Source organism: Neofelis nebulosa, chromosome 3, assembly GCF_028018385.1.
Source record: "Neofelis nebulosa isolate mNeoNeb1 chromosome 3, mNeoNeb1.pri, whole genome shotgun sequence".
NCBI lineage: Eukaryota > Metazoa > Chordata > Mammalia > Carnivora > Felidae > Neofelis > Neofelis nebulosa.
Genome location: NC_080784.1, coordinates 28,950,710 through 28,973,174, shown reverse-complemented (window position 1 = coordinate 28,973,174; position 22,465 = coordinate 28,950,710). Strand labels below are relative to the sequence as shown.

At 43.1% G+C, this 22,465-nt stretch overlaps 1 protein-coding gene and 1 long non-coding RNA gene across 6 annotated transcripts in view; one reads left to right on the top strand and one right to left on the bottom strand.

Annotated features, from left to right (window-relative positions):
* Positions 1–552, bottom strand: part of RBPMS (RNA binding protein, mRNA processing factor) — a 185,001-nt gene extending 184,449 nt beyond the window's left edge. For both annotated transcript variants that reach the window (XR_009258992.1, XM_058720182.1), the window contains exon 1: positions 441–552. Coding sequence is in view for 1 of the 2 variants with exons in the window: in XM_058720182.1 (XP_058576165.1) it covers positions 441–454 (14 nt within the window). In the remaining variant the exon portion in view is untranslated. The remainder of the gene's footprint in view (positions 1–440) is intronic.
* On the top strand, positions 27–14,406 carry LOC131506515 (uncharacterized). 4 transcript variants are annotated; one of them, XR_009258994.1, is made up of 4 exons: positions 27–178; positions 438–1,054; positions 10,848–11,005; positions 13,384–14,406. It is a non-coding gene; the product is annotated as an uncharacterized LOC131506515 (long non-coding RNA). The 4 variants fall into 4 exon arrangements; XR_009258996.1 differs by having other exon boundaries at positions 10,848–11,009; XR_009258995.1 differs by lacking the exons at positions 10,848–11,005; positions 13,384–14,406 and adding an exon at positions 3,766–4,055.
* Positions 14,407–22,465: the final 8,059 nt, after the last annotated feature.

Here is a 22,465-nt window from a genome sequence, read left to right as displayed (position 1 = left end):
TCCCTCCCTAGACGAGGGCTGCCGGGTTTAGCCCAGAGGGACGGGACGCGGGACTGAGAAGCCCCCAGCGGGAGGAGGGGCTGCGCCGGGGGCGGCTGCCCCGCGGCCGGATGGCGCGCGCCGGGGAGGGGCCGCGGGCGGCAGGCGGAAGCGGCCGACCCCAGCCCCCAACTCCGCGGTAGGTCGGAGGGCGAGGGCCGAGGCGGGGGAGGGAAGGAGGCCGGGTCCTCCAGCTCCCTCGCGCCCCCGTGGGCCCCGGTGGCCGGACCGGGCCGGAGTTGGCGAACTCGCGTGGCGGTGCGCGCCAGCTTGGAGAGGGGCTTCGGGGAGCCAGGCCGGGCCAGCGCGACGCCCGTGAAGTGTGATGGGCTACTGCCGTGGGCTTGCTTCCCGCGGGGATTCGCACCCCTATCCCTAAGCCTGCCCCTCCTTTTCAGTACCGGCTTACACCCATTTCCTGCCTTCCTAGTTGGCAGCTTGAGATGACAGGATGCGAGGGAACGAGCGACGTCCTGGGGCCCCCCGCTCCGGGCCAGCGTTTTCAGGACACAGCTTCAAACCCCCCGCCAACGCCGGGTCCTCCCAAACCTTCCAGCCTCCCCGCACCGGCCGTCGCTCTCCGCGAGGCTTTACGGGCCCCTGCTCAGGCTCCTCTCACCGCCTTTATCAGGCCGTTCTGGAATTATTTGTTTACCTGGCTGCCTCCCTTACTCTTCTGGAGAGCCTCCCTGCTAGACCACACCGTGCCCTGTTTATCTTTATAGTCCCACGGCCATTTAAATACGCTACCTGGTATATAGGAAGCAATCAGTAAATATTTGTTGGCTAAGTGAATGTTCCTCACAGCCCGCCGAACTGGAGGCCAACACAGATGATCTTCAGAGAGGGTCAAAGCAGCTTGAAGAAGGAAGAGGGCTCAGCATTCTGGGAGGTCAGCACAGCACGCCTGTTTATGCACCAACCTCGGAAGGACTGTGGGTTTCTGTTTCCTCACCTGTGAAATGGGAATAGTTCCAGTTACCTCCCAGAGGGTTGCAATCAGAGGACATGACAGGTTGGTACAGCTACAGCACCCAGCATCCATTCCTGCCCAGTTTAAGTCGACAGTACATGGAACCTAACGTTATTAAGGAAATTTCCACTTTTCCGGGGTCATAGAGAGCTTCTCCATTCCTGTATCATAAACACAAATTTTAAACTGCTTATATCAGTAGGTTCTCCCTCACTTCCCATGCCCAGGAATTCTCTCACACAGCATGCTGTTCCTTTCCAGCACAGCACCAATCACAATTTCTAATTATTGGCTTGCTTCACTGTTTATCTCTCTCTGCCCCTCACCCCCGCCCCCCAACATTCTTCACCCTATACTGGTTTAAGTGCTGGTAGGAGTGGGGTGGGGCTGGGGGTGAAGATAAGACTCCTGCTTTTAGGGAGTTTAAACTGGTGTCCTAGAGACAAGATACCCAAAACAACTCCAGGGATTCTGGTTGAAATTGTAGAAAGCAAAGAAAAGACTTGTGTTCAGAGCATGGTGACAAAAAAAAAAAAAAAAAAAAAAGAGAGAGAGTGGTAATAATTCGATTTACCTATTGGATTTTCCTTGGGTTGGGGGGTAGGGGGAGTCGGAAGATTTTGATAGATTTAATTGCTGTCCTGATGTCATGTCTCTCTATGGGAGAAAATGTGTATGTTGGATGAAAATAAACCAAGAATCTCGAAATTGCAATGGGAGTTCGGAAGAGGCAAGGGCCACAATTAATCTGGAAACTTGGACAGCCCAGTCCATTCCCAATCCGTCCCTCAGTTACATAAGGAACCACGAGGGGGCAATGTCTTCCTGATCAATGGCTGAGTGGTGGTCTTGGCCCCTGTGCCTCCGATACTGCCGGCACTTTGCCCTCCTTGGCCAGTGCCTGTTACTGAATACACTCCACAGAAAGATATTGTCTTGCTGGAGCCTGGCAAAGGCCCAAGAAAAATGACAATTGATCTAGTCATTGATGGTTCCAGTCAGACTCCACTTATGAGTAGGTGGAAGATGTTGTAGGATTCCAGGATGCTGGGAGAACCTCCCCTACCCCCACCCAGGGAAATGTGGCTTAATTCCAAATGTAGAACCTGATTCCTTTGTCTTTAAGCCAAGCCAGCACTTTGTCCATTGTTAACAGTTAAAAACCTCTGGGATAAAAAATGAGGGGCGCCTGGGTGGCTCAGTCGGTTAAGCGTCCGACTTCGGCTCAGGTCACGATCTCGCGGTCCACGGGTTCGTGCCCCGCGTCGGGCTCTGGGCTGATGGCTCAGAGCCTGGAGCCGGCTTCCGATTCTGTGTCTCCCTCTCTCTCTCTGCCCCTCCCCCGTTCATGCTGTGTCTCTCTCTGTCTGAAAAATAAATAAACGTTAAAAAAAAAAAAAATGAAAATACGGGCAATGAGAGAATCTTGATTTGTTCATTGTTGTGTTCCCAACATCTAGATAGTGCCTCATGCATAGTAGGCATTCAGTAATTATTTTTGAATGAATGAACACATTAAATCTTATCAGATATTGATTCTCAGGCATGAATGACATCATCAGATCCTTCCAAGACCCTGCAGAAGGTTCTGAATTAGTGGAGGCGTCTCAGCCTGGAGAGCCCCCACGAGGGCACTAGCAGAGTCATGGTAGTGATCTTTAGTCGTTATTTTGCAGGGGGAGACCCTAGGTAGAGAACATTTGTGGAGACAACTGATGAGATCTCAAAAATAAAAAATCCCACCACTCAGCCGGTCCACCTAACACATCAGGCAATTAACAATACAGAAGGGAGGCCTAGAACATATCCCAATGGTAAGCATGACATTCAAGGTGTTTTCAGAGAAGTATATGGGGATGGGGGTTATATGCCATGAAAAGAAGGACTCCTGTTTTCTGTCCTTCCCATGAAGAATGGTGTAGACTTACCTGCAAAAACAGTAGGGTCATACAGTACCAACAAAACCCAATGAAAATCTGTAAATAGACTTTGGCTGTTTATGAAACTTAGGGGAAAGGGATCATTCAGGATATAAGTGATCTTTCTGACCTGTTTACTACCTCAAAGAAAGAAAGTTTCAAAACTGAGATCTCAGCAGCACTAGCTTCCAGTCGCCCTACAAGCTACCTATGAGACAACAAAGGGATTTTGTATCCTAGGAAAGTAGGGCTAATGACCACGAAACATCTGCTTTCTCTCCTGCCCGCTACTTTACCGCTTTGCTTCTAACCTGCAAGGTTACAGACTAGATTGAAAGGGAAATATTGTACGCACCTGTAGTTTTATTACTTATCTCTGTTTCTCTGGCAGTGTTCATTCTGAGGCTTGCTTTAAGAAATCCAAACCTATAATTACATCTTAAATGTCTCTGGGAATTGCAGACATTGAAGATCTATTTTGAGGTAGTTTGCATGGCATGGGTTTTGTGCCTGTGTTGGCAGCAGAAAGCTACAGTATCTACCACGTGAATTGTGATTATCTGTTAACACTTCTGCCTCCTCTGCTAGACCCAAAAAGTTCTCGAGGCCAGAGGCTATGTTTTAGAGTTTTGTCATCCTTGACATCTCTCGCCCTACCCCCCCCAACACCTCCAGGCCATCATCATCTTCCCCAATTTTATTTATTAGTTTATAATTGTAGCTTTAAAAAACACACAACCGTATTTGCCATTCTTCAGCGCACAGTCCAGTAGTGTGGAGTATATATATTCACATTGTTGGGCAACATCCTCTTGATTTTTACCTCCTAAATAGTTGTGAGATTCAATCACTTCCCTCCGATCTTTTGTGGAAGCCCTTGCAGCCACGTGGAGAGGCTCGCGTGGAAGAGAAGTAGGTCCCAGACTCACAGCTCCAGCTGAACGCTCTCCGCGGACAGCTGGTACCAATTGCCAGCCTTTTGAGTGAGTTCTCTTAGAAGTGGATACTCCAGCCCTGGTTGAGCTGCCCCAGCTGATGCCACACGGAAGAGAGATGAGCTGTCTCCAGAGTCATGTCCAAACTGCAAAACTGTTAGCCAAAAAGTAAATGCCGTTGTTTTAAAACACTGAGTTTGAAGGTGGCTTGTTATACAGCAATAGATAACTGAGACATAAGTGCATATCTAGAGGTAACGTCCTGGTGTGTAGAAACTTAGAACATGTGGCAGTGGCTTTGGGACCAGGTGGAGGATGGAAGCTGGAAGAACTTTGAGGAATCTACTAGTGAAGAGCATTACTATGGGGCAGTGAGTATTGTCATAACAGGCTAGAGAGAGGGGGACCCGATTTATCTATTGGAAAAACAATTAGCTGAACAAGATTGCTGGTACATGTAAGATAGAAAAGATACCTAATGAACAAGTGGATCTGGTTAAGGAGATATTTGGATAGATGTTGTAAAGGTTGAAGAATTTTGGGGGGCACCTGGGTGTCTCAGTTGGTTAAGTGTCCGACTTTGGCCCAGGTCATGATCTCAGGTTTGTTGAGTTTGGGCCCCGTGTCGGGTTCTGTGCTGACAGCTCAGAGCCTGGAGCCTGCTTCAGATTCTGTCTCCCTCTCTCTCTGCCCCTCCCCCACTTGCTCTCTGTCTCTCTTTCTCTCAAAAATAAATATTAAAAAACTAGAAAAAAAAAAGTTGAAGAATTTCTTTCAGATACTTATACTACAAGTGAGATGAGCCAAAAAAAAAAAAAAAGAAAGAAACTGTTCAATTTTTATCCCAATTTAGAGGAAACATAAAGAAGCCAGGACTTCCTGGGTTTGAAATAAAACTGTCGTTCCTAGTTTCTCCAGAGGACAAAACTCTCAAAATAAGAAATGGCCTCGGAGCAAAGGTCAAATCCAGGGTGCGATCATGAAAATATGACCTTTGGGTGGCTCAGATCATGGTCTCTTGGTTCTTGAGTACAAGCCCCATGTCAGGCTGTGTGCTGACAGCTCGGAGCCTGGAGCCTGCTTCAGATTCTGGGTCTCCCTCTCTCCCTGTCCCTCCCCTGCTCACACTCTGTCTCACTCTCTCAAAAATAAATAAACATTTAAAAAAAAAGCCGGGGCGGGGGGGTGGGGGGGGCGGGGATATGGCCTTAGGTGAAGTTCAAGACAAGGGTACAGCTCAAAGATCCTGTGGTAGGCAGCCTCCACCATGGCCCCCAATGTTCCCTACCTCCTGGTCTTCAAGCCCTTGTGCAATCCCCTCCCCTTGAGTGTGAGCTTGCTTTTAATGAACAGAGCCTGGTAAAAGTGATGGATATCACTTCTAAGATCAGATTACAGAGAGACCATGGCTCCCTTTTTACACACCCTCTTTGCTCTCTCAGTTGCTACCTTTGATGGAAGCCAGCTACTGTGATGCCAGTGGCCCTAGAGAGAGGCCCATGTGACAAGGAGCAGTGGAGGCTTCCATCCAAGTACCAGTAAGGAAATGGCACTTTCAATCCAACAATGCACAAGGAACTGAATCCTGCCGCCAACAACCATGTGACAAGCTTGGAAATGGATCTTCCATAACTGCAGCCTTAAATGACACCTGTTATGGACTGAATGTTTGTACCCCTCCCAAATTCATATAATGAAGCTCTAACCCCCAATGTGATGGTATTAGAGCCTTTGGGAGGTAATTAAGTTTAGATGAGGTCATGAGAATGGAGCCCGCATGATGGGATTAGTGCCCTTATGAGACATCAGAGCTTCTGTTGTCTGCTCTGTGAGGATACAGCGAGAAGGTGGCCATCCCCAAACCGGGAAGAAGCCCTTCACCAAGAACTAGACTGGCTGGCACCGTGATCTTGGACTTGTGAACTTCCAGAACTATGATATTTTGTTATGGTACCCTGAGTTGACTGAAACAAGACCACAGCCCCAGCTGACACCTTGGTTGCAGGTTTTGAGAGACCTGAGGCAAAAGACCCCAGCTTAAGCAGAGCCTTGGTGTTCTAATCAACAGAAACTGTGAGGTAATAACAGATTGCTGTTTTAAGCCATTAAGTTTGGGTACCTTGTTATGCAGCAATAGATAAATTGATAACTCAAAGATTTAAGGTGGTACCAATAGATCCTTTCAACTAGATAGCAGGGCTTCTAAAAATCTGGATGGTGTTGCCCACACCAATCTCACACTGGCCCAGTGCAGAGAAGGGCCTCCGTTGGAAAGAAATAGGAGTATGGCTTTTGCCTAAGGGACATGATTATGACTTGAAGTATACGAAACCTATGGCTTTTATTTTTTTTTTTTTAATTTTTATTTTTTTTTAATTTTTTTTTTTCAACGTTTTTTATTTATTTTTGGGACAGAGAGAGACATAGCATGAACGGGGGAGGGGCAGAGAGAGAGGGAGACACAGAACCGGAAACAGGCTCCAGGCTCCGAGCCATCAGCCCAGAGCCTGACGCGGGGCTCGAACTCACGGACCGCGAGATCGTGACCTGGCTGAAGTCGGACGCTTAACCGACTGCGCCACCCAGGCGCCCCGAAACCTATGGCTTTTAAAGGATCTCTCCTAGCTTGCACTGAAAAAGAGACTGTTCATAATGAAAAGAGGCCTCTGGAGCTACAACTTTACAGGCAGGAAGCAGGCTGAGGACGCTACTCATCTGCCATGATGGGTTGTTTTCAAAAGGGAGGATGACTCAAGATGGAGCATAAAGCCCCTGAGAATCATTTCCAGAGAGCAGGAGTGAGCCGAGTGAAGGAACTGGTGTCATTTGAACAGATGAATTTCAGAATTGATATGGGTCACTTTCCATGTCCCTCTCCTTTTCTTCCCTTTTTTGTATTTATTTATTTGGGGGAGAGTGCAAGTGGGGGAGGGGCAGAGAGAGGGAGACAGAGGCTCTGAAGCAAAGTGGGCTCTTCGCTGACAGGCTGACAGCAGCAAGCCCAATGTGAGGTTCGAACTCTTGAACCGTGAGGTCATGACCTGAGCCCAAGTTGGACGCTCAACTGACTGAGCCACCCAGGTGCCCCTCTCCCCCCGCCCTTTTTTGTTGTTGTTTTAATTTTTTTTTAATGTTTATTTATTTTTGAGAGAGAGTGAGTGAGCAGGGGAAGGGCAGAGAGAGAGAGAGACATAGAGTCCAAAGCAGACTCCGGGCTCCAAGCTGTCAGCACAGAGCCTGATGCGGGGCTCCAACTCATGAACTGTGAGATCATGACCTGAGCCGAATGGGATGCTTAACAAACTGAGCCGCCCAGGCTCCCTGCCTCTCCCCTTTTTGAATGAGAGTGTCTATTACAGGTTTTCTGTCCCTATCTTACCATTAGATGTTGAGTGTGTGAGAGACAGATACTTTGTTTAGTTCACTGGTCTTCAGATCAAGAGAATTCATGCCTGAGGAGCCATAGTCAAGGAAGGACGTCTGCAGGAGCCACACCTACATTTAGACCCCATTTAAAAGGGGATATCCTAGACCAGCAGTTGGCAAACTTTTTCTGTACAGGACCAGAGAGTAAATATTTGAGGCTTTGCAGGTCAAATTTGTGTGATGGTTCCTATTCTTGATTTTGTTTTTTATACCCCTTTAAAAATATAAAAACCATTCTTATGTACAAAAATAGTCCACAGGTCAGGTTTGGCCCTTATTCGCCCCCATCCGAGACTATGAACAAATGTATAATGGGATGGATATTTTCATGTTTTAGAGGGAAAGATAAGTGTATTTTTTATATGAGAGGGACATGTATTGTTGTGGCAATATGGTGAGTGAGTGGTGGTAACTAGTCTTCAAACATAGCCCCCCAAAATGTCACCATTTTGTACATGCATTGCCACTCTTGCCATCAAGAGTTGTAACTTCTGTGCCCTCCCCTTGAATCTGAGCTGGGCCTGTTTCTGCTTTGACGAAGAGAGTTTGGAGGAGAAACATTCTGGGAATTCTGAGCCCAGACAGGATTCTGTCTGGCAGCTCCTGCTTCCTCCATCTTGGAACCCAGCTTTCATGTAATGAGAAATCCCAAGCAGCCACCTGAAGAGGCCCACATGGAAGAAATCCAAGCCCTAGCCGTCTCCCCAAACCCCGCTACCCACAGCTTCATCGGAGCTCCCTGTGACAGCCCATGCCAGCCACCAGCCTTGTGAGTGAGCCATCTTGGAGGTAGATCGTCCACACTGAGCCACTCCAGCCGATATCACATGAAACAGAGACAAGCTGTTGTGTCAGAATCCTGACCAGACTGTAAACACATTTGTGAGCAAATTAACGATTATCACTTTAAACCACTAGGTTTGGGGGGGGGGGGGGGGTACTTAGGGAGCAATATATAATGAAACCACTAGAGGAGGAAACAATGAAGGCAAGGCTCTGGAAACCAGAACGCAGGGGGCGTTCTCAAGGATCAGCAAGGAGAGTAACCCTTGACACGAGTTCTGTCTATAAAACAAGAATCACAAAGGCCATTTCTAGCATATACTTGTGCTTCTGGAAGACAGTAAAGTGGGAAAATATAGATGGTCCCTTCAGAACTTTAACAAAAATTGCTGACTACAATGATGATAAATAGAAAACAACAAAACCAGATTGAGGTGTGGTTGTGGGTCAGTTGGCAAGGCCAACTTATAATTAAGTGACTTTTCCTATTTCCAACTTTATAGCACATGGAACTTGAATTGTGCTTCAGGAAAATAATAAATTAGCAATGCCTCTGGCCTTTTGGAGAATCACTTATAAACAATCAAAGGTCAAATGCTAAATTAACAATTGTTACAATTAACAATTGTCTACAATACTCTAACTTGTCTGGAATGTGGAGAGACTACGAGTGTTAGGAGGAAAGACTGAGGATTCAGTTCATTTAGTCATTATTAAGAATTGCCCTTTAGAAAGAAATCTTTAATGGCTAGTAAAGTAGATTTTTTTCCCACCGGACAAGCAGTGAAAAAAAAAAAAAAAGATGGAAATGAAAGCCATTTCCAAAAGGGAAGGTACATAATTTGACAAATGATTGAGTGTAGAGGTTAAGGGAAAATAAGACATTTGAACTAACAGGCAGGTTTCAAGGCTTCAAGGATTTGGTGATGCCAATTCCTAAATGGAAAAAAAAAGAAAGAAAGAAAGAAGAAAGAAAGAAAGAAAGAAAGAAAGAAAGAAAGAAAGAAAGAAAGAAAGAGAGGTGTTCAGGGATCCCTGGTTTTATGGATAAGGAGCTCAGCATCAGGCATATGAGGCTTGCTAGTGTCAGAATTGCACTGATTATTGGAAAATGAGTCTGTAGCCCGGAAGAAATAGGAGATAATGTATACAATTGGGTGCCATCTGAATTGAAATCATACGTGAGCTTCAACAATAAGAGAGTAGAATCTTAGGAAATATCTAAGCTTAGACAGGACAAGGAGAAAGACAAGCCAAGAAAGAGGCCAAGCAGTCAGATGTGAGAGAACAAGACCACTAATAAAAATAATAGCAGCCGACAGCATCGACCAGGGGACCGTGCTCCAAACTTTACAGGGATTGTCACATTTTATGGTTTCAAGATGGCAGGCTAAACATACACATTTCTATCCACTCTGTTCTAAATCCTCTGATAAAAACATGAAAAGGATGTGCTGTTGTCATCATTATTTTAAGGCATAAACAAACAAGGATAAAGAGAATGAAAGAAAACACCAGCAATACAGTTTGGGCAACTGCAAAGCATGTAAACAAATACGGAGAAACCCAATCCTAAATCTGATGGGAGAGCACTGAGAAGCAACCTTACACCGAGGAATCCCCCAAAGACCCAGGGCTTGACACCAGCTGGCACCTCGCAAGTGAGAGTGAAAATGGGGTTCTCACCTGGAGGCTTGATGGAAGAAAGTAGTTTGCACCCAGATTTTTTCCCACATTTTGTTATTCAGTTAACATCTTAAACTTCTCCCCTCTTTTTAGGCTGTCCAACAGGAAAAAGAAAAACAAGCATTTCTTCATTTTTATTAGAAGCTTATTTCTCTTCATATGAGAAGAGTCTTATCAAATCAGCTTTAGTGTAAAATAAATATATACATTTTTAAGAGGCAAAAAATAGGACTAGTTAGGGAAGATAAGCATCACTGGGTGAAAATTTGCAAAACTAGATCTTTTCTGTGTGTGTGTGTGTGTCTGTGTGTGTGTGTGTGTAAATTTAGGGTCCCGGTAATCCTAAACATTGCTATAATTTTCACTCTAAGTGACCCACTTTATAATGTGTGCCTTTTTGGAGTATGATTAACTGTTGTGAATGTAAAGTGAACATTCGCTGACTGAAAAGTTCCAAAACTAGTGGCTGGATATGTTCATCTTGGTCCAAGATGTTCTCTGAACAGTGTGTTTCAACTGATTTATTAATCAGTTTAATTGTTTTAAATTTGGTATTTAATTTTTAACATGTATTTTAAGTGGCATCATTATTTACTAATACTTGATACTTGCTTTTTTCAGTTATACACGTATTATGAACATTTATCCAAATCAAGACATCTAGGTTTTTCCTGTCTCATCTTTTTTAAAGCTTTATAGAATTCTACTGTGTGTGCACAAGTTCTGTATGGATGTACATTTAAGTTGCTTACAGTTTTTAATGTTAAACAATACTATGGTGAACATCCATATACAAACATCTTTGTACATTGATTATTTTCTTGGAATGCATTCTAAATAAATTACTAGGTTAGATGGTAGGCAAGTTTAAGTATTGATATTTTATGGTTAGAAAATTTATGCAATTTACACTTGCTCTTACAGTATCTCAGAGTACCCATTTCACTGCAACATTCCCAACATGGGAAAAACCTTTGTTCATTTTGTCAATCTGTTGGTGAAAAACATTACTCTGTTTTTATACCTTTATGTAGGTATGTATGTATGTGTGTTTTTTAAATTTTTTTAAATATTTATTTATTTGAGAGGGGCAGAGAAAGAAGGAGACACAGAATCCGAAGTGGGCTCCAGGCTGTGAGCTGTGAGCACCAGGGCTCAATGAGGGGCTTGAACCCACGGACCACAAGATCATTACCTGAACTGAAGTAGGACATCTAACCAACTGAGCCACCCAGGCACCCCACGTATGTATGTATTTTTAAGTAAGTTCTACGCCCAACATAGGGCTTGAACTCACAACCCCAAGGTCAAGAATCGCATATTCTACCAACTGAGCCAGCGAGGTGCCCTGAAAAATATTATTCTTTTAATTTGTATTTCTCTATTGTTATAGGGGCTGGCCATCTTTTCATCTGTTTATAACCATTTGGAAATTGCCTATCATGTCTTTGTGTATTTTTCTAGTGAGATGTTTGCCTTTTTCTAATTGATCTTTGAAATTATTTTGCTTATTCACATGTTCCACAGATATGACTGCTAGGTACCATATAGATTCTTAGGATTCAGTAATGACCAAGAGAGCCACAAACCCAACCTTCATGGTCTAGACGATTTGTTAAGCAGTTACAGTAAAATGGAATGTGTGCTATAACTGTGGAAGTTCAGATTTCTAGGGACTTCGTAAATGTGGCAGATACATACTCTGGGTGGTCAGTAGAAGCTTCTAGGAGGATGTGACATTTCATCAAGTTCTTTTTTTTTTTTTTTTTAATGTTTATTTAGAGAGAGAGAGAGAGAGTCTAAGTGGGGAAGGGGCAGAAAGAGAAGGAGACGCAGAATCCGAAGTAAGCTCCAGGCTCTGAGCTGTCACCACAGAGCCCCATGCAGGGCTCGAACACAGGAACCCCGAGATCATGACCTGAGCCAAAGTCGGATGCTTAACCTACTGAGCCAACCCAGGTGCCCCTCACCAAGTTCTAATGGATGATCAGTAAGGACCAGTTAAAGTAGGAATGGTTGGAGTGGCTCCAGCTAGCCTGAAAAGGAAAGAGAGTGTCTTTGGCTAGAGAATTGAAAAAAAAATAAAGAATGCAGAAATGAGAGATGAGCCTAGAAAGGCAGAGGGGGCCAGATTATTCAAGTTTGAAATCTTTATTGGTTACAGGAAATGATTTCACCTTTATCCTAAGGCAGTAATGAAGTGTGTTCATTAGGATGTTTTCAGCTGCAGGTAGCAACAACAAAAAACTCAACTAAAAGTGACTTAAACAAGGAAAACTTTTTTTAACATTTCACATAATGAGAAGTGTGGTCCCTGGGTGGGTTCATCTTTCTGTCTGCCATTCTCTGTGTGGCACCTCTTCTTATTGTCCCATGATATCTCCTCTTATAGTGCCCAAATCGGTGCAGCAATTGCAAGGATCAGATCTTTACAAAATTATGTTCAATGGCCTGGAAAAGGTAGGCTGAGTCTGTGCAAACAGGGAAGAAAGTCTTTTCCAGAAGCTTCTAGCAGAATTCCCCATTCTCATTGGCCAGAACCCAGTCACATGTGAACTCCTAGCTGCGCTGAATTCTGGGAAAGTGCATATGTGGCATTTTCACCCTTTGAGATGGGAAATGGCTTCTATCTGCAGAGAAGGAAAGGAAAGGAAGAGTCAGAGCTATTGGGTAGGAAACGATCAGTGGTGTTCTCAGCATTTGAAGGTTTTGAGCAAACAAGTGATGGGATTACGTTTACATTCAGCTTTCTATTACTCTAGGTCCCCTTGTTTCTTTCACTTCACTGTCCACCACCTGCATCCCCTACTCTCAACCACCCCTTTTCCATCTCATCCCCCTGGTTGTTTTAGGCATAGTAAGCTCACTCTCTACATTATCTCTAAACATTCACGACACTGATTTAACTCTGACAGAATTACCTAACACAATGATATTTATAGTATCTGGCATGAATACTTCGAAAGTGCATTTGTTGATCTAAAAAATGTGCTAAAACAGGGGCACCTCGGTGGCTCAGTCAGTTAAGTGTCCGACTTCCACTCAAGTCATGATCTCACAGTTTGTGAGTTTGAGCCCCGCATGGGGCTCTGTGCCGGCAGCTCGGAGCCTGGAGCCTGCTTCGGATTCTGTGTCTCCCTCTCTCTCTGCTCCTCCCCCGCTCATGCTCTGTCTCTCTCACCTTCAAAAATAAATAAACATTAAAAGAAAATTTTTTAATGTTCTAAAACAACTAATATTTGGGGTTTCATGTATGCTCAGGTATGCCTGGTATTGCCACTTGTATCTTAACCAAAACTTACTTAATTCCCATTATTAACATAAGAAAATAATACATTCACTTAGATTGTGTGACTGGTACACAGTGGACTAATATTTGTAGAATGAATAGTTTTTAAATAAATAATGGTCTCTAATTCCCCTCTTCACCACCTTAAAAAAAAATAAGAGCAAGCATATGAGTTTGCTAGAATGTTTATTGACTTTTAAAGACTAAATAGCGTAATAGCCTCATCTGACACTTCTGTTATAGCTGCTTATGCCTATTTAAAGCATGTGGAAATCATTATAGGCAGACTTGGCTAGATCATTTCTTTTTCTTTTTTTCTTTTTTTTATTTTAGAGAGAGGGCAAGCACATGCAAGTGGAGGAGGACAGAGAGAGAGGCAGAGAATCCTAAGCAGACCCCACACTGTTAGAGCAGAGCCTGATACAAGGCTCGATCTCACCAACTGTGAGACCATGACTGGAGCCGAAATCAAGAGCTGTGCACTCAACCAACTGAGCCACCCAAGTGCCCCAATTCTGGTTTTTTTAGCCATGATGCAAGTCTGCTGAATGGTCTTTCAAGTTAGAAGCCATCTCAGTTCAGCATTCTAGAAAATGTTTTTTTGAAAAGCCTTATTTTCTCAGAAACTGTCTGGAACTTATGGGGGCTGATCTTGATTTCTGGCTGACTGGAGACCATCACACTTGCTGTCAGAGATTCTGAGCTACAACCAATAACCTGGTCTGATTCAACAAATTTTGTTTGCATCTTGAATGTCAATCTGAACTGAACAGTAGCCAGTGAAGAAAAACGGAGGAGTGTGTATGTGGAGATTACGGAAGTAGTTTTATCCCTTGGCTTCTGTCACAGAATCACTAACAAACACTTTAAGCACTTGTTGATACTTTCAATAACAGAGGTTTAGAAATGAATTACAAATGAGTTCTTCATACTGGCTACTATTGAATAAATGAGCTTTTTGAGCTATATATGATAAAATATGAACAGTGGTTTGAGATCATGGACTTACTGCTTAGTGTTGATTTGTGTTTCTTTTGAGTGAAACTGGTGTCACAGAAAATGCAGCAAATTTCAAGACAGGGCATCTATGTTGAGCCCAAGCTCTGCCCCTTGTTAAGTATCAACTTTGGGAAAGGTGTTTCATTTTGCTTAGATGTGGTTTCCTTATTTGTAAAACTGGGCTAGTGATAATGGCGTGCCTCCTGCTCAGAGCTGCTGTCAAGACCACAGGAGAGAGTGCACATATTTATTTCAACAGAAGCACAACCACAAGTTAGGACATAAGTTTTCAGTCTGTAAGCTCATTGACTGATACGCTTGCATGTGACCACATAAAATAAAAGTTGACGAAAGCCATGTTTCTACAATATGCTGTGCAATGCGAAAATAGGCACTGCTGCAGGGCGCCTGGGTGACTCAGTCAGTTAAGCTCAAGTCATGACGACTTCAGCTCAAGTCATGATGTTGCCATCCAGGAGTTCGAGCCCCGCATCAGGCTCTGTGCTGACAGCTCAGAGCCTGGAGCCTGCTTGGGGTTCTGTGTCTCCCTCCCTCACTCTGCCCCCCGCCCCCCCAACTCATGCTCGCCCATTCTCTGTCTCTCAAAAATAAATAAATGTTTAAAAAATGTTTTAAAAAAGAAAATAGAGATTGCTTCTCTGGAAAATAGCTAAGGGCATGGTGAGCTTCTTCCATCTTTATGTTAAAATATAGACTTCCGATTAAAAGGTATATCCGTGATTTGAAAAGGTTGAGTGGGATGACCCTCAAAAAAAGTTCCAGATGGTTAACTCTCATGTATGCCTGACTAGGAGCCACAGTCCACTGCCACTACCTAGCATTACGGGAGAGGAGCATACCACATACTGCTAGCCTGGGAAAAGATCAAGAGGCAAAATGCAAAATATAGCTTCTACTGAATACATATAACTTTTACACCCTCACAGAGTCAAAAAATCATTGAGTCAAACCACTGTAAGTGGGGCACCATCTGTATGATCTCACAGTCATGGGATCAAGCCCCCCCTAGGGCTCTGCCTTGACCATGGAGCCTGCTTGGGATTCTCTCTCTCCCTCTCTCTGCCCCTCCCCTGCTCACACTCTCTCTTTCTCTCTCTCAAAATAAATAAACTTAAAAAAATGGGTTAAAGATTTGAACAGATACACAAAGAAGATACATGAATGGTGATTAAGCACATGAAAAAATGCTCAACATAATTAGTCAATGGGGAAATGAAAATTAAAATCACAGTGAGATCACATCATACACCTATCAGAATGGCTAAAATTTTAAAAACTGAGAATCACCAAGTACTGATGTGGATGTGGAGCAGCTGTAACTCCTGCCTTGCTGGTTGGAAAACAATTCAACAGCTTCTTATAAACATACCATATGACTCTGCAATCCCACTCTTAAAATGTATATTCAGTCAAAAACCTAATAGCATTGTCTATAACCTTCAAAGACTGGAAACGACCCAAATGTTCTCCAATTGGTGGATGGATAAACACAGTATGATATATTCATGTATTAAATACTACTCAGCAATAATAAAAAAAATACCAATCTTCTCAACAACTTGAATGAATCTCACATGCATTTTACTAAGTGAAAGGAGCTAGACTCAAAAAAGCTATATAATGAATGATTCCATTTATATGACCTTCTGGAAGAAAGACATAAAACTGATCAGTGGCTATCAGGGGTTGGGGGTGAGAGAGGGTTGAGCACAAAAGGGATGGCAGGGAATTTCAGGAAAGGGGGAGAATGATAGACATGTGAAATGTGGTGGTATTTACACAGGGTAAATACCTTTTTTTGTTTGGTTGGTTGGTTTTTTGTTTGTTTGTTTGTTTTAAATAGGCTTCATGAGCAGTGTGGAGTTCAATGTGGTGCTTGAACTCAACGACACTGAGACCAAGACCTGAGCTGAGATCAAGAGTCAGATGCTTAACTGACTGAGCCACCCAGGAGCCCCTCCCCCCACCCCCGACTGAGGTTTCTTTAAGACAACAGAATGCACCTCAGAATTGTCCGATCAAGGAGTGAGAATATTGGAGTATTTATCCAAGAACTCTCATCCCTCTTGGATTAAAATTACTCTTGGGGGCTCTCCCTCCCTGGTACTTCCAGCTTGTCTGGCACGTGAGCTGAGGAAGCACACAAGAAAAGAGACTCAGATACTGTCAGTGATCTCAGGGATGGATTGAGGAGATATTTGGTGGGCATCCATAGCATCTGCTGCAATATTTCAGTTAACACATTTTAAAGAAAACGCTCTCTTTCCTGCTGAAGCATGACTTGAGAACTCTATAACCCTTGGTGTCTAAAGATAGTCTCATTAAGTCCATTAACACCATATAACCAGCCTGTGGTTCAGTTTCCTCCTGCATGGCTAAGTTTGTACCTTCGGGGTTCCTACTCCTTTCATTTTCCAGCCCATTCTCCATGGTTCTGTGCAGCCATACTACATGTAGCTCTTTTTGACAGAAAGGTAGAAGGCATCTGACAAGATTATACTTGGCTATGGATCAGAGCATCCTGTACCCTTAAGGAACATTACCACGTGGAGGCAAACTCAGAGGCAACCATTTCTCCAAACTCCTATTAAATTAGTTTGGTGATACTTCTACAGGGGAAAGAGTAGATAGATGTCAGTTAGACTCACTAGGTTGCAGATGATAGACACTGGTGACAGTCTAAGGTACCTGACTTAGACGGAATTTATTGCCTCTTGGAATCCAAGAAAGTTTTGATACATGAAGGTAAGGAAGCATTAAGAAACATGGAGGTCTCAGGAACAACTGGAAGCAGGGTCTTAAATGTCTCTGCTTCCCTGTGTCAACTCAGTCCTCTTGCAGATTTGCTTTCTCCACATATCAGAACATGGCTGCTGGCAGCCCCCAGTTTTATATCCTAGAGCTCCAGTATATAAAACTTTATATCTAGTCACTAGAAAAGTCTGAGCTGACTCTTTTGGTTCCAAGTCAAAAATAATGAGGAGGAGATCATGGCTTAGCTTGCATCAGGTGCCCTGGGTGGGTCAATGAGGAGCTACAAGAACCAGCCACTGCCACAGGGATCATCCCTCTGCAATAGGGGATATTGTTCAGAGTAAGAAGTGGTGCTGCTTGGCAGGCAAAAATAATGAGTAACCACAAGAAAAATGTTAGAGTCAAGAAGCAGGATACTTTTATATTGTCCAAATCAAATGAGGTCTGCATTAAAAAGGATAGGCTTGTCAATGTTACAGATCAACCCTCAAAGTTCTATGATTTATTTCTCCTTCACATAAAGTTCTGTGTGGGTAGGATGGTCCCCTCCCGTATTGCATCAACCCCATCTAGGACACATGGTTGCCACAGAAGTGGAATCAAGGGTAGAGGAAAATGCATGAATTCCTAATTGCTGTGGGCCCATTGACACGTGTCACTTCTTCATAGTCCTCTGGCCAGAACTAGTCTCGTAGCCCCACCCCACTGCAAAGGGGGCTGGGAAATGTGGAGAGCACATGGGTATTTGGTGAGCACTAACTGTCAAAAGTCATCATTACTACTCAATAATCAAATTGTTCACAAAAGACAAGAGTGGTCAGGGGACATTTGCCAGAGAAGGGAGAATTTGTTTTGTATCTTAGAGGACACTTATGACTTGGCTAATTGGAGGGAAGAGAGAAGGCAGTAGAATTCCTTGGTGCTCTTAAAGGACAATAACGAGTCCAATTTAGTAGGGTGGAAATTTGCATAAAGGCAAGGTTGAAGAACTGACTGGGGCACAATTGCAGAAGGCCTTGAATGTCCAGCTAAAACACATGGCCATTAATATGTAGGAATTGGGGTACTACTGAAAGCTTTTGAGCCAGAAGCTAACATGAACAACATGAAATTTTCAGGAAGTTTAATCTGGCAGCAACATGTAGTGTGGCTTATATTATTCTATGCACAGTCTAAATGCGAGCATTCTGTTGACCTCAAAAACATTCTTTGGAGGACTTCCATATCTGGTAAAATGGCAGGCACGACAACCTGAAAAAACATCCCATTACAAAACACCTCAGATATAAGGAGAGACAAATCCAGATGGCACTGGAGCCTCATTTCCTCTCCCATTTCTGTAGCTTAGCAAGTAGCTGCCTCAGCACGTCTATGTTAGTTCAGCAGAAGATAGCCTTGCCAATGGCTGATGTCCAGAGCTTCCTCCTTTAGAAAGAGCTAATTTCCTTGAAGCTCCTATTATCATATTCTAATTTCCCTATAAATTAATTATGCCTTAGGGCACCTAGGTGGCTCACTCCATTGAGTGTCTGACTCTTGATTTTGGCTCAGGTCACGATCCCATGGTTTGTGAGATGGAGCCCCATGTCGGGCTCTGGGCTGACAGCGCAGAGCCTGCTTGGGATTCTCTCTCTCCCTCTATTTCTCTGCCCCCCCCCATAAATAAATAAAATAAATTTTGAAAATTAAAAAAAAAATTGTGCCTTGTCTAAGCACACCTACACTTGTGATAGTGGAGGGTGGGGGGATCCATGCACTCTGCAGATTCTTTGCCTGTAAGTTCCCCAGCAAACCTCACATTACAATTACAGCACATGTTGCTAGTGGTGTATATCTATGCCCTTTACATGGCCAAATGAACATTTTAAAAAATCCATATTCAAGCTGGTAACAAAGAACATTCTCAGAAGCCAAAATTAAATGCCACAAACTGGGAAGAGATATTTGCAACCAACAAAGAATCAGTATCCAAAATATGTGAACAACTCTTAAAAATCAATAAGAAAAAGACACACAATTCAGTGGGGAAATGTACAAAAGATGAGAACAGGTAAGAAGAGAATGAGACATACGAAAATGTTATTAGTAATCAGGGAAATAGAAAATTTAAACCACAACATCATTTTATATTTTATGTTGATCGAAAATTTTAAATGTAACAATTTCCCATATAACCTGCATTTCATGGTAACCGAATAAATGATGAGGGAAAAGCTCCCTTTAGAAAAGTGTTCTAGCTAATATATGAAAAAGGAACAATAGCATCTCACAATTTTACAACCCTAATGAATTAATGAACAGTGACTGCTGCCTTTCCACACAAACAGACACAACCAAACATTGTGTGCCTTCTCATGGAAGAACGCACCACGACTTACAAAATGCTCTTGTCAGAAGCTAGATCCTGAATCTAATCAAGCCTCTGGATTTAACAAATACATTACTGGAAATAGGGAACAGAGGAACATGTGAAATGGCACCAGGAAAATGCATTCAACTAAACCTAGACCGTGGGAAGCTGGTTTGTCCATCAAACAAACCGCAAGGAAGGAAAAAGGATGGCTTCTATTTGGACCCTGATTTGAGCGGGCAATAAAACAAACAAAATAAAAACAAAAACAAAAGCATGTTACAATTGAAGAAATGTAAACATCGACAGCCATTTCATGATGTTAAGGAGTTATTGTTAAAGTTGGGGGGCGCCTGGGTGGCGCAGTCGGTTAAGCGTCCGACTTCAGCCAGGTCACGATCTCGCGGTCCGTGAGTTCGAGCCCCGCGTCAGGCGCTGGGCTGATGGCTCGGAGCCTGGAGCCTGTTTCCGATTCTGTGTCTCCCTCTCTCTCTGCCCCTCCCCCGTTCATGCTCTGTCTCTCTCTGTCCCAAAAATAAATAAAAAACGTTGAAAAAAAAAAAATTAAAGTTGGGTGTGATAGTGCTATTGTTCTTATGTTTTTATAAGGTCATACAAAGGAAACTTTTTGGGGCGGGGGACTGTAAATACTCTATATCTGGATCAGGGTGGTGGTTTCACAGCTGGAGGCATGTGTAAAATTTCACCATACACTAAACCGTCCTCTTAAGATTTGTGGACCTGACTATGTAAGTTTTACCACAATTTTTAAAAGGTAGAGTCTGGTTTTTTTTAAGGATATATTCTGCAGTTTTAAAATATGAAGTGATTTTAGCTTTAAAATACTCCAAGATGGCCCATGGAAGATTGGCCATGACTTGGTAAGTGTGGAAGCTGAAGGATGGGTGATAAGACAATTTTTGCACGTTTGAAACTTTCCGTAATATAACTTAAAAAAAGGTTTTTTTTAAGTTTTTATTTATTTTGAGACAGAGAGAGAGCAGAGGCAGAGGAGGGGCAGAGAGAAAGGGAGAGAGAGAGAGAGAGAGAGAGAGAGAGAGAATCACAAGCAGGTTCCACACTGTCAGCATGGAGCCCAATGTGGGGCTCAATCTCATGAACCACAAGATCATGACCTGAGCCAAACCCAAGAGTTGGTTGCTTAACCAACTGAGCCACCCAGGTGACCCAGCTTTTTTTTTTTTTTTTTTTTTGTCTGGTGAGATAATGTTGCCAAGGATGTGGAAAAACAGAAACCCTCATACTCCTCTGGTATGAATGTAAGTTGTAAATTGAACACCTATTTCATATTATTCAGTAAAACTGAAGATGTGTATATCTTAATACTCAGTGATTTGTCTCTGAGGTTATAAACCTAGAGAAACACTAATGCCACAATCAGATATGCGTGTACATGTGAGACAATTTCACACAACATTGCTTATTATAAACCAAAATAAAAAGGGAAGGAGACAACTCAAATATCAGTTGGCAGGAGAATGAATACATAAATGATGATATATCCACACAATGGAATTCTATATAATGAGGAATGGATGAATCTTACAAATTAATTAGCAAATCCTTTATAAGTTGCAGAAGGAAACTACAGGAATACCATTAATTAAATGTTCAAGATATGCATAATAGAATGATGTATTTTCGGGGTACCTATATATGTGGTAAAATTATAAAGAAAAGCAGGTGATGGAGCACCAGGGTGGTTCAGGTGGTTGAGCAACTGACTCTTGGTTTTGGCTGAGGGCATGATTCCAGGGTTGTGAGATTGAACCCCTCATGGGGCTCGTGCTGAGCATGGAGCCTGCTTAGCATTTTCTCTCTCTCCCTGTGCCCCTCTTCCCTGCTCCTGCTCTCTCTCTCTCAAATAAAATTTTAAAAAATTAAAAAAAAAAAAAAAGGAAAGCAGGTGAATGATAACCACAGGGTACAGGCCTATAGTGGCTTCATTGGCTCTGATAATATTCTTTTCAGGCTGGGTGATGGGTGTTTGTTTCAACACTGTTATTTACTCCACATATATATTACAAAAAAACTTGTGTAGAAATATCTTATAATCAAATTATTTTGGAAAGCCTTTTCTGTTGGTTCAGCAGTCTTTTTTTTTTCAAGTTTTATTTATTTATTTTGAGAGAGAGGGAGAGAACATGAGCAGGGGAGGGGCAGAGAGAGAGAGGGAGAAAGAAAGAGAGAATCCCAAGCAGGCTCCACTCTGTCAGTGTGTAGCCTGATGTGGGGCTTGAACTCACAAACCATGAGATCATGGCCTGAAGCCAAGATCAAGAGTAGGACATTTAACTGACTGAGCCACCCAGGCACCTGGGGTTTGTCTGTCTTAAGACCAGGCTTTTTGGCGGTGGTGAATGCGATGCAAAAAACACTGGAACATCAGGAATTTGGGAAACTTGGTGCTTTGACACAGCTGTGCCACTGAATAGTCCTGTAACCTTGCACATTTCACTTAACTTCTCTTAACTCAAGTTCCCTCATCTAGAAATTGGCTGATCAGCATTTCTCAACTCTGTTCTTCAGAACACTGCTTCTAAGATATGTTAACAGGTATTCTGTGGTAACAACAACAAGGTTTTGTAGTCAAATTAGTGTGGGGAACTCTCGGTTAAACAATAGTAAGAGGGTTCCCTATAGCAAGATTTCACAGAGCCTTGAATATACATTGTGAGTTGTAAATCTGCAAGAGAGCGATAGAGAATTTCCCAGAGTAGTTAACCACAGAATTATGTGTATCTGGGTATGTATAACAGCTCTTCAAAGGAACATAGTTTGGGAAATCCTGGAATAGTTTCCCTCTAAGATCTCCTTCAAATCTGCAATCTCAGATGACCTTTACTGCGGGATGTATGGCGAATTGTTGAAAAGACATGGGAGCTGGGATATCCACGAGGAGATTTTTGCAATGGTCTAGGCGTCAGAGCTTAATGACCTTAATAACAACGTGGTAACACGGATGGAGAGGGAGGGGCATAGTCAAGAAACGTCGCTAAGGAACCATGAGGCAAGGCTGAGCACAAGGCCACCCCTTGCCTGGTTAAACTCTATACAGCATTGCTGGTCAAGCAAAACCACAGTGGTTGATTGTTGCTGCAGTGACCAGTTAAACCACCCTGAACCTAGCGGCAACTTTGCAACACGTGGAATATTTTTATTTATTATTTATCTATTATTTATTTATGTGTGCATTTATGTCATGTTGACTTACTTATTTTGAGAGAGAAATAGAGTATGAGCAGTGGGGGAGGGGCAGAGAGAGAGGTA